Source organism: Rissa tridactyla, chromosome 9 (assembly GCF_028500815.1).
Source record: "Rissa tridactyla isolate bRisTri1 chromosome 9, bRisTri1.patW.cur.20221130, whole genome shotgun sequence".
In the NCBI taxonomy this organism is placed as follows: Eukaryota; Metazoa; Chordata; class Aves; order Charadriiformes; family Laridae; genus Rissa; species Rissa tridactyla.
Genome location: NC_071474.1, coordinates 12,483,073 through 12,495,514, shown reverse-complemented (window position 1 = coordinate 12,495,514; position 12,442 = coordinate 12,483,073). Strand labels below are relative to the sequence as shown.

Below are 12,442 nucleotides of genomic sequence, written 5' to 3'. Positions count from 1 at the left end.
TGTGAACCTCATGAGGTTCAACACAGCCAAGTGCAGGGTCCTGCAGCTGGGTTGGGGCCACCCCCAGTATCAATACAGGCTGAGGGATGAAGGAATTGAGAGCAGCCCTGCTGAGAAGGACTTGGGGCTACTTACAGATTAAAAGCTCAACATGACCTGGCAATGTGTGCTTGCAGCCAGAGGCCAACCGTATACTGGGCTGCATCAAAAGAAGCATGGCCAGCAGATTGAGGGAGGTAGTTGTACTCCACTTTGGTGAGACCCCACCTGGAGTACTGCATCCGGCTCTGGAGCCCTCAACACGGGAAAAACACAGACCTGTTGGAGCAGGACCAGGGGAGGGCCACAAAAACGATTAGAGGGCTGGAGCACCTCTCCTATGAGGACAGGCTGAGAGAGTTGGGGTTGTTCAGCCTGGAGAAGAGAAGGCTCCAGGGAGACACGATGGTGGCCTTTCAGTACTTAAAGGGAGCTTATAAGAAAGATGGGGACAAACTTTTTAGCAGGGCCTGTTGCGATGGGACAAGGGGTAATGGTTTTAAGCTAAGAGAGGGTAGATTTATGCCAGACATAAGGAAGAAATTTTACAATGAGGGTGGTGAAACACTGGCATAGGTTGCCCAGGGAGGTGGTAGATGCCCCATCCCTGGAAACATTCAAGGTCAGGTTGGACGGGGCTCTGAGCAACCTAGAAGATGTCCCTGCTCATTGCAGGGAGGTTGCACTAGATGGCTTTTACAGGTCCCTTCCAACCCAAACTATTCTACAATTTTATGATTCAGAAGTGTGTTACTAATCAAATCCATTATTTAATGTTAGGGTTATTTTTCTAGCGATATAATGGCAACTCAAAGGATGCATTAAGTGTATACACTAATTACAATACTAACAACAACATTTAAGTACCTCACTTGTATTTTCATGGTACTTCAGTTCTTATAAGTTCTTAAATTGAACTTTCAAACCTAGTGAAGTCACTGGCTAAATTTAAATTATCCTGGAGGGAATGAGATCAGTTCCACTTCCTGGAATGCACCCATGCATTTTGACTGAAATATCTGAGCAGCCCTGAAATTTCAGTAGATGAACTGTTCATACCTTGCCTTCAGGATCCACCAAGAGCAGATGTTTTGCTTGCCCTCCCTGAAGTCCACTGAGGACATACTGACCAGGTGACGTTGTGCTCTCTCGCACCAGAAAATCCCCATCATTGACTAAGAGTCTCTCTGCTGCTTTCCTGTTTAATTTGCCATGGTAACAGTCTTCATTCTTTAGCTGTTGCTTTATTTGTGGCAGAACACCGAGACCAGCTGTGTTGCTTGTGGCACTCTGCTGAACAGCTTCCGGTAACTCTAAAATTAAATGAAAGGGAATGTATTGGACACTTCACCTAGAACTTCATCTTAAAAGGATGCAAGACAATATTGTTTATAGCTTTTAAAACATTCAAATGGTTTGGTCCTGAAGCTGTGATCGAGCCAACCTTACAGACTGTAATAATATGCACACATGAATGCTTGCAGCCCTCCAGTGCATTAGGTAAAATTGTCACACCGTCTCCTCCCATACCTTAGATGGGAAAGTCTTGGGTCGCTAGGCAACAGGGATTGGAAACAGGAATTCTTCTGATGTTCTAGTGTGTTAGGTTTGTATTTCTTTGGTCATATTAAAAAGTCAAATCTTCCCTGTAAAAGCAAGATTTTTGTTGGGTTTTAGCCACTTTTTCTTTTTTTTTTTAAGATCTAGTTTTTCCTTCTTCCTTAACAACCTCTGAAGAGATTGTCACGAATCATTGGGAGAGTCGTGTTGAGTGGCCCCAGCTATGTGCAGGAATGTAAGACAACATGGCCAATGTAGCCAGAAGGGAAGGATTACAGCATGATGCATCTGCTGTGAAAAAAACGAACAATTACTGAATGTACTAACAAAACTGGGTGGTTTGGGATATAGCCAGTCAAACTGCAAATGATTCACAGGCAGGATTTTTCTAAGGAAAATAAGAGGATACCACTTCTTCAATGGAATTGTGCAACCTAAGGCTCCTCAGGATATGGCCGGTTCCTTTTAGAGCATAATACAGCCCTGGGTTGGAAATGTCTCAATGGTCACAGATTTCCTTTACTGTAGTTCTGTCCAGTCCTTTACCCACTTTCTTGTGCAAAGTCCGCTCTGATAGAGAAAACACTCAGTGGGAAACCATAAAAGGCAAAGCTAATAAATAAAGTATTTTCAATAAGGAGGACAATCAGTAGCAAGTATATAGCCACTTAATGGATATCCACCACTTCAGGTCTGTAAATCAAGACTTAATTTGACACATATTTAATAGATACTACTGATCAAACAGTTTGATTTAGAAATTATTGGATGAGATTCAATGGTCACTTATGCAAGAATCGAGAAAAGATGGTCATAACAATCCCATTTTGACCTTGCATGCTACTGCCTGTGAAGCAAAGGCATCTGAGGCTGCTTCCACCTCAGAGCAGCTACGATCTTGAACATACAGGAGAACCCTCTTCTTGAGGTATGGTGCAGTCCCAAGTTAAAAACTTATTATTAGCCATGGAAAAGGTGACACTATTTATTGTCACCAATCAACTACAGAAGATGAAAGGTTATTTTGCTTGCTTACCATCACTACTTTTAATCTTTAATTGCCTTTATCTTGAATTTAACAAGCAAAAAAACCAACCAGGAAGGATTTCTTCCCCCCCATCTTTTCTATATTTCTATATTTTTTCCCCATATTTCTTACGGGGAAACAAAATCTCTCTCCATGCACACAGCTGCCAAGACCCCCTCTTTTCGAAGCTTAGAAAGACACGGTATTGCAATGGGAACCTACTGGCCTGACGCAGTGGGCTCCCATGGGTCTGTGTTGGTGCTGTACCGCGGGCTGTACAGACTGCGGACTGCAGGGCCTGTGTGTTGATGTAACACGGATCATCAAAAAGATCTGTTTTGTAGGCAGGCTTCAATAATGTGGCCTCTTTTTTTGTCTTCTGTGATCTTTCACCACAGTTACCTGAAATTAGCATATAGTATGCACAGATTTCCTTCTTTCTTTTTTTTTTTTGTTTTTAAACTCATGTTAAAATAACTGTAAAAGCTGAAATAGGAACATTGTTGTTCTTACATATCCCACTAAAGTCATTCAGAAGAAAAAGAAAAATTGGCAGATGAACTCTTTTTTCCTTATGGCTAGAAGGGGCAAAATGAGTTAGAATGAAGTTTTCAAGAATGTTCTGCACTGTTTCAGTTCTGCTTCAATCAATGTCAGCAGTAAACCCCCCACTGATTGAAAAGAAATTAATACATTTGACTCTACAGAGACACAAGCCATATACACGTTGTTTGTTGCAAAACCCTTTCCTTCCCCTCTGCACCACAAAAAAAACTTGTGGGAAGCTGAACAATTCTCTCTCGCTCGTTATTCTGGTGGAGCAGGGAAGATGGAGGAGGTTGGCACTTTATGGCTCTGCCTGGAGAGCCAAAGCCACATCTGTCAGGTTAGGATCCAAGCCTAGAACAGGCTAACAGAAGATCCCCTGCAGGGTATGAAAATAATAGCACTTCAGCTAGCCAAATAGCACACATATTTTTGCTCTTTAGCAAACGTTTTATTCATAGATCTATTCATTCATTCTTTTATTTGTTCACCCTCTCTTTGTAGAAACCATTTGATTCTCCTTTCCTTAAATCAGAAATGACACAAGAAACTGAATTATCCCCCTGCAGACAGGGTGATGGATCGCTTTAGAGCGGTGCAGGTGGGAATTCCAAAAGGACCTCACTGGGCAGTGAAAGGGATAAGCTGAGGAAATGTGCTCAGGGCATCAGCTGTGGCAAGGGAAGTCCAGAAAGGGATGGAGGCTGGTGATCTCCTGGGATCCCAGAGAGCAGGTTTTGCTAAAGGCAAATTGATCTTGGGCACAAAGACAACCAAGGCAGGGGAAGGGCACAGTCACACTGAGCAGCCAGTGATGCTGGAACCAGGCTCTGTTGGAACAACCATCCAATGCTGATGGTTTGGGTCTCATTGAGCATTTGTAGGGAGAAGGGATATTTTCAGAGACTGATAAGGAACAAAATATCTTCCTTTTTCAAAGGGTATGAAAGGGAATAAAACAACAAAGAGTATGAAAGAGAATAAAAAAACCAAAGAGCTACTGTACAGTATCATGACAAGTAAAGCGAGTAAGTCTGCCAGGAGACGCGAGGATAGATTAGTGGCCTTTAGAAAAGCTGTAAGGCTTTTTTGTCCGCCCTTTGTCTAGGGAACTAGCAATGACCCACTAAGTAGAACACTTTTCACCACTGTATCGAAAGCCAAGGGGCAGCTCTTCCAGACAGTCTGCCTTGGTTAATTCTGCATGTGCGTGAGAAGGAAAACAGAGTACATACCCATAGTTTTGTTTTCTTCTGGGCAATTTTCATATATATTGATGAATGTCGGGCTGCCTGTCTGTAGAAAAATTGTAAAAACAGTCATATAAAGTAGTCCCTTAGAAGCCTCAGACAACTTTAAAACATACATGCGCCGGTTTATTGGGATACAGGTAACTAAACGTATCTTCTTCATCAAAAAATTCCTGTCTCCTCAAAAAATATTACATGCTGATACTCTTCTTTCTACAGGTCGTCATGTCTCCAACCTCACAGAGACTGTTAACTGCCCAGTTATCTATCTAAGGTTTAGTATATACAGTATAACTCCTAGGTAATAAAGTTCAGATTTTCTTATAAATGTTCCTTGCAATAAAAAACAAGGAGAAAGAACTACAGCCATCATGGTTTGAAAGTGAAATGGTCACCAAGTTGTCTAAGCAGCACTAGAAGGTCATCAGAACTGAAGAGAAAAACAAAAAGTAATGCCCCATGGAAAAAAGGCATTTGCGTTTACATGTTGCAGAGGAACTTCCCTGCAGCAACTCTGGAGAGCTTCGAGTGCACGCTCAGGATCTAGTCAAACACCTTTTTAGAGAACCGTTGGGGAGGTGGAGACCACCAGGCCCACAGCCGAGATGCGGAGTATTGTTGAGGTTAACAAAGGGAAAAATGGATGGAGCAGTAGCACAGGAGCACACAGGAACCCGGGACCAGTTGCCACCAGACACAAATAACACTTGGGAGCAGCAACATTTTAGACAGCACCAACTGGATTCCAGCGGGCGCGTCTGCCTGCACTCCCTCTGAGCAAAGCCGTGGTGCCGGCTTCCCTGAGTGGGGAAGTGCCGGTGTTTCCAAGAATTCGCACAGCTGGCTTTGAAGTCTGTGCTGAGTCTGAACTCAGCTGGTTTTACTCCCTGACTGATGGGGTTTTATTCCCCACTGTCCCAGACAAGAGCCACAGATGAATGCAGCTTTTGCTGCTGTGGCCGATTTAACGGAGCCTCTTGAAACACTCCAAGGGTAATTAATGTTGTATGTACATCGCAATCAGTTATCGTTGTACGTATAGGTTGTGGAGCAAAACGGACAGGATGAAATATTTATCAAAGTGCAGAATCAGGAGCCAGGGGGTCCCAGATTTTGCAGATGTTCCCTCAAACAAGCCATTTAAATCTGTGTTTCTCCTCACAGCTAACGAGTGAACAAGGGAATATTACTTGGTCTCCTAAAAGTACTTTAAGGACAAACGAGTTAATATTCAGAAAGTGCTTTGGGATTCAATTATGTACTAAGCATCATTAAATCTAGCCTAAAAAATCCTTTCCCAGGATAATCAGGACCTGGTTCTAATGTTAATGCCATGCTTTACACCACAGTAACACTTTATTATTCATTCCCATAATAGGCAGCGAATAGTTATCCCAGAAGATGATGTACTTACCACGCAGTGCTGCTTTTTGCAGTGCATAAGACAGTTAGCCCTTTGGTCTGTTTGCACTTTCATTCGCATGTCTAACACTCCGCCGGTGGGAGGCTCTTTCCCTGGAATTTCATTGTAATATTCATGATCCTCCCTCTCCTGTGAATTCCCAGCTGATCCATTAGCATTTGCTGCCTCGCTGAAAAAATATGGGGAGGAAAAAAAAAAGTGACTGATGTCATCAGCTGCTTTCTAGTGTAGGCAAACGTCCCCAGTGTTTGCGCATCGTACAATACACAGATTAGCCATATGGAGGCTGTAACGGGCTTTGGACCTGAACTTTCAGAGCTGTTTATTTTTCCAGTTACTTCTTCCTGAATTAAGAACAGAGTCATCGCAGTTTGGGGTGCAGGGAGGTACAGTCATTTTCCGGGAAGCCCAGATCCCTTTTCTTTGACTTGAAAATACAAGAGCCACCTAGTGAAACTTGAAGAGAAGAGTGCCAATGCATCGTTCATTAAGGTGGCCAAAATGTAGACCATAAAACTAATTCCCCTGGCTTGTTGTCTCAACTGTATAAATCTAGAGATTGATGGGGAGGAAGAGGGGGTGCCACTTACAAGAGAAAATTAAAACCTCCTGGCATTTAGTTAGACAAGCCTGCAACTGTTTCAGAAAAATCAAATATCGCTACCAAAAAAAAAAAAGTAGTTTTCCTGAGTGGAATGTACCCTGATTTTAATAACCACAATCAATATAACTGTACTGTTTCAGCTTGAAGAAAACACTGACTAACATGAAGGAGAGTGCCCAATGTTTTTCTTGAGCTAATCCAGAATGATGATAGTTTAAATGTACAGCCGATACACTGCAAAACAACTAGGTGCTTCCTGTACTGTCTCCGGTCCCGAAATAAAAAGCTCATCTCAAATCTTACTTCTCTGTTTAACAAGAATATAATTGGATAAAAGGCCTCGAGCAGGAAAAAGATAAAGTTCAAGTAGTTGATTATGTGATATGCAGTGCAAGTATTTGATTATGCGATTCATAATAGTTTGGAAGCGAGTGACTCATTCACACAGCAATATCCGACTTCTCTGCCCGAGGACCATCCTCCGAGGCTGGTTGCGGGTTAGGCTGAGGGAGGGAATCTAATTAGCCCCTTCCATTTCTCCCTGCTTTGATTTACTTGTGGCATAACCTAGCAGAGTTTCATAGGAAAGGCTCTTCCTCTGGTTATTGTCCCCAGGGAAAACAGACCAGTATTAGCAGTGGAGTGGCAAGAACCACTATATACAATGAAATAAATATAAACTGGAGCTGGGGCTGCTGCTGTGTCATAAAACCAGTTCTGTGGCATTGCATGAAGCACCGTACCAGTGACACCGCCTGCACAGCGACTCCCACGGCTCAGGACGCAGTTAAGCAGCATTACGGCTTTACCTGCTCATGGGAGGTAGCAAGCAATCAAATTTGGCGTTACAATAAGGAAAAGACTGAGAAAAATAGGCATGGCTAACCTGTGAGGAGAGCCATAAATTAGAGCAAGAATTGTGTCCCCAGTGCAATGGAAAAAGGGTAACTGAAATGGGGAATTGCGGTCCAGAAATGAATCTAGGCCCTGTATTTTGGGCGATGTGCAGAGGACGGGGCTTCATACTTTAAAATGCCAAGGGGTGGCTGTGTTTATTTCAGTACATGAGGCTGATGTAAATTGCACCAGGTGGAATCTGAGGCCGCTGCCAGGACATGAGCAGAACAGCAGAAAGGTGAAGTACAACGGCTTTTTTCCCCACCACACTCTTTCCACAGCTGCGGCAAGCTTAAACTTGGTGTGGGTCAGGGCTGAGCTCAGAGCGTGTGTGTGTGCACACAGTATTTATAGACCTGAACTTACCTGGGCAGAATAATTTGAATATTTGTTCAACTTACTTGCATGACTTAAGATAAGGCTGTTTTAGCTAAGGAACAATACAGCTAAATTTGGCGTTATGCACTTTTACAAATGTCACAGAAATCAAGAGAGTTTACTGGAATAAGCTAATTTCAGTCTATTATACTCTGTACGTACAGCATATATTATAATTAGCATACGTCCAAAGAGCATACCCAAAGCATCTTATTTATGGCTCACTCTTTGGAGTATGCTGTTTTCCTGAAAAGTACTAAAGAGAGGGAAACCGCCAGTTAAGGGACTGAGAACGTGCTGACCTTTCATTAGCTGTAACCAGGCTAGATGGGTTCTTCAAGTACTGTTTGAACCGGAGCTCGAAAGCTTGCCCTATGGTGTTTATCACCTCCTGCGCCATCCCATTGGGACATTCCAGTATGTGGCATGCTGCAAAGAGACACCTTACTTTAATTAAGTAAATGCACTTTATACCAGAAAATAAGAGACACAAGCTATGTTGCTTACAGCAGAAAAACTGGGGATGAAATTACGCATCTAGATAGCTTTAGGACATTACACAGCCTGAGATTTTTGACATGTTAAGGAAATTGCTCTAGGTATTTTTTAATCATAGTATCAACTTATTCCTCAATAAAAGAAAGTCTGTATTTATGCTTCCTGCATAGGGTGCTCCTGTATCTCCTTTTCTTTCCCTGCCAGAACCAGCCCTGCCAGCGTGCCATTTTCATGTGAAACAGCATGAAAACACAAGTCCGTGTGGCTCTGGCAGCCTGCGACAGGGCTCCCCTGGGGCAAGACCATGCTCCTGCCACCAGTCCTTGTTGTCACACACAACCTCAGGAAACTCATGCCGGTGGCAAGTGCCCTGTGCCCAGGACCAGCTCTCCCCTCTGCAGAGCCATCAGGAGACAGCACTCGGGGACGGTGCTGGGCCAGCTGCCAGCGGGCTGCCAGCGCACAGCAGTGTTGCACATCCCAACATCAATACCGGGACTTACTGGTGAACTCACAGGGTGCCCTAAATTAGTCAAAATAGCAGTGATGGAGCTACAGAGAGGTGGCAGGCCAGACTGTAAGGCTCCAGCCCAGCTTCTCCAGGAAACATCCTGATCTTCTGAGCCATCCATTCGAGTGAGCTCTCCTGTGAGCTACCAACTTCATAGCCATCGGCAGTGTTGCTCTGAGAATTGTCTGGCAGGAAAGAAGCAGCCAAAGGCCAGTCTGTCTTGTACTGCAGGCAAATAATGAGCGTGATGGAAAGGGCGTTTACCCCCTGGGTTAGCCTCCAGAGGGGAGAAGGTCTCCTGCACTTGAGTATATAGGCCACCCTGCCTTCCAGCAACGTACCCAGAAGGCTGGGTTAGATGAGGAGGCGTGTTCGCTGACCTTCCATCATCTGGAAGTTGTCCTGGAGCAGGGCAGGTGCCCACCTTGCCAGGCTCTGCCCTTCCTCCCCAGGCAAGCCGGTTTGGGAAAGCTCCTGCCCCTGCAGCTCCACGTACAGATTTAGTCTGACCTGCAGGTTCTCACTTCGCTGCACAAAGAACATGCTATTGAAAGCCACAGCCTGCGTACCATCACCCATGTCCGTACAGGGAAGTCAAAAATCATACAGAATATTGAGCTGTTCGGTAGCTTTCTTATTTTAAAACTCAAACAATTCCTTGGTACAGATAAAGCAATCATATAAACATGTGTAACAATCTGAAAATTGTTTCCATACCTCTCTGATTAACAGGATCTTTTGCTACATATGCAACGTAGTCTGTTGTATCCTATAGGAGAGAAGAGAACAAATGTCTTTAAAATTATCAGTATGAACAACCCTACCACCACAGCAAAGCAAATGAGTATAGAGACCTATTTTTAGCTTTAACAAGCGTGCTCCTTTCAGAGAAACAGCTGCAGGTGCTAGGGAAAGTGGGCTAAGGGAAAGATCAGTGACACACTGGTGGCTAGCGACACAGTATTTGTCCCGAAGTCTTCTTCTTGCAATAAATACACTAGATCATTTAGCGTTCTTTGGATCTTCAATAAACAGTGTTTTCAATTCCAAACCCTGCAGCAGGAGTAGATACACAACTGGTGCCTCATCAGCAGGCAATGCCGCTCCCTTCCGCTGCTCCCACGGAGCTCGAAGCCTTCCCTGAGTAACGCTTTAGGGCTGCGTGGTGGCTGCCACTCACCGCTGTCAGCTGGGGCATCCTTATCAATAGCAGTGGAAGATAAAGTAGTGCTAATATAAGGCAAGGGGCAAGTTAAAATATTCTCCATTTGTAGCACAAAGATTGGGTTTTGAGGGCATCTTAGAGAAAAGTTGATCTTTAAAATATTGCACAATACAATCTGTATCCGATCTCAATTGCTGCTGCCTGATTTCAGCCTGGCTACGATCAGGTTAAATTACTCGGGATCTCAAGGCTGCTGCTAAGATCAGACAACCTCAGTATAATCAGTTGTCTGTTTCAGGTTCTCATTCCAGCCAACATTGAAATAATCCTCACTTTTTCTAGTCAAACTGAAAAGGGAACTGGAATAGAAAAATTAGCATTTCTAATCATACTGCAAATGCAAAGAGTCACTTGGTAATTCAGTGTTATAGTAAAAATGGTGAGGTAATGAATAACATTCTTTTAATTATTAAAGATGCATTTTGTTATTTTGGATCTTTAAGGCGGGATGGGGAAAATGCAATTCGCAGCTTAAAGGCATGGCTCTCTTCCATTGCATGGAAGATGCAATCAGCTGGCAGGAAACAAAGCCCCCATTTGCAATATGCACAAGAACCATCATTTAATAATTCACAATGACCGACACAAGAGGCAGGTCTTAGGGCCAGCAGAACTTGTCCTAGATAATTTTTTAAAAATCTCCAAAGTTAATACCATAAAAGAAAGAAAGCTAAATATTTCTTATGCATTTAGTGAAGTCAATTTCCTTCCTTTTCCTTTCAGTTTTTTCTTAAAGTTCATAAATATTTTAGGATACACTTTTAAAATAATCTAGATGTAGAGAGCAACTACAAACTACAGAAAGTGGAGCAGTACCTGCTATTTTTATACCTTTGTAATGTTTATGTACATGCATGGATGACTTTGCTTTAAAATAAAGCCAGAATAGGCTTTATTCTCGAGCAGAATATTGCTGCTACTTAACACTGAACTGTGCTTAGACCCTGAACATGGGAGGCAGGTGGAGAGACATGCCCTGCGGAAATTATTGTCCGTTTTAAATGTAATGAGGATTTTGGAAAAATTACCTGAATAAGCTGCCAAAATTGCCCCTTATGTGAAGTGCCACTAGATTTATAATTGCCACCAGTGGGCAAGACCTCCATTATACGTATTCTCCCAGTAAGAAGAGTGTCACCAGCTGCGCCACCAAGCCCATTTCCTGCAGCACATCTGTGTGCAAGCGCGTCTCTCGGGGGTCCTGCCATTAAGCACTGACCAAACCCAGCCCTGCGTAGCCTGTGAGATCTGATGGGATCACTGTACAAGACCAGGCCAATGCAGGAGAATAATATTAAAAAGCCTAGAAAAGGTAAACAAGCCCTGGAGAGCTGCTCATCTGACCCGCTGAAAACATATCGCTGAATTTTCCAAACTGGAAATGCTACATAAAGACAAACTAGACAGCCAGCATCTAGCACATGGTACATACTTCAGAAGCAGGTCAGCTTAAGGACATATATAAATTATTTAACTATCAAGAAAACTGGAATTTGGATACGAAGCATTGTGATGCTCAGTGCACCAGCACTTGGAGAGACCTGGAAATCCTCATCAGGAAGAGTCTGCAAAGCCCAAGGACAGTATTGTACAGTGCGGTGTATTAGGATAACACAGGCATCTCGAGGTGGAATTTGAACTTCTTGGACTCTCAAAATGCCTTCGTCATTAAATGGGATCTTTAAGGATGTAGTACTTCGGCAGAAGGACTGACAGCACAGAGCCTGCACACGGGCTCCCTCCCCACTTCCCAGCCCAGCTCCAGAAAGCTCCGGCTCTCAGGCAGCTTGGGCAGCATCCCTGGAGCAGAGCAGAGCAGCTGGGCTCCCGACATCCCCCACGTGGCCCGCCAGAGAAGATCCGTCAGCCACGCAGGGCTGGTTCCCAGCTATTTTTCCTTGCCTGCTCCTAAATCCAAAGAGGCAGATCTGTCATTTTCCTGTCCAAGCTGGATCTGGCTTCCACCCCAGTGTTATCAAGAGCATGACCCAGGGCCTTTCTCTGGGCACAAGAACAGGGAGACATTTAACAAAATTGAAGGGCAAAAAATTCAAAACTGATAAAAAAAAAAATACTGTTTTCATACCATGTGGAATGTGAAATTCGGAATACCAGCAGGGCTGGGCTTGCTTAGATTTAGAGAGGGAATTGGGCATGTTTATGGATGACAAATTCCCTGCTTACAATCATTGCAATAAAGAGTTTGGAAGAGGATAGAAAACCTCTTGCTTGAAAATATCAACGACTTCATGACTACAATACTAGGAGAAAAACCCATATCTGCAGGAAGAAGGTGGTCATCCCACACCTGTCTCATAGGAGCTGTTCGTTTGACTCAAAATTTAGATGTGCCAGTGCTGAACACTTTTGTGACAGATATTGGATTACAGGGACCTCAGCACTGATGCAATTCCTATCTTCGTGTTTGTATCTTATTTTTAGATCCCCAAGCCTGAGGGCTTTTGTATGAACTGAGGCTCACTG

At 43.6% G+C, this 12,442-nt stretch overlaps 1 protein-coding gene across 4 annotated transcripts in view; it reads right to left on the bottom strand.

The window, feature by feature from the left end:
- The window catches only part of SHC4 (SHC adaptor protein 4), a 40,874-nt gene that overhangs the window by 2,100 nt on the left and 26,332 nt on the right, over nucleotides 1-12,442 (bottom strand). For 3 of the 4 annotated variants that reach the window (XM_054215345.1, XM_054215341.1, XM_054215344.1), the window contains exons 6-11: nucleotides 9,451-9,502; nucleotides 8,027-8,153; nucleotides 5,837-6,014; nucleotides 4,408-4,468; nucleotides 2,849-3,028; nucleotides 1,099-1,352 (exon numbers count right to left, since the gene is read on the bottom strand). In XM_054215345.1, coding sequence (XP_054071320.1) covers nucleotides 1,099-1,352; nucleotides 2,849-3,028; nucleotides 4,408-4,468; nucleotides 5,837-6,014; nucleotides 8,027-8,153; nucleotides 9,451-9,502 — 852 coding nt within the window. The remainder of the gene's footprint in view (nucleotides 1-1,098; nucleotides 1,353-2,848; nucleotides 3,029-4,407; nucleotides 4,469-5,836; nucleotides 6,015-8,026; nucleotides 8,154-9,450; nucleotides 9,503-12,442) is intronic. The other variant, XM_054215343.1, reaches the window with a different exon arrangement.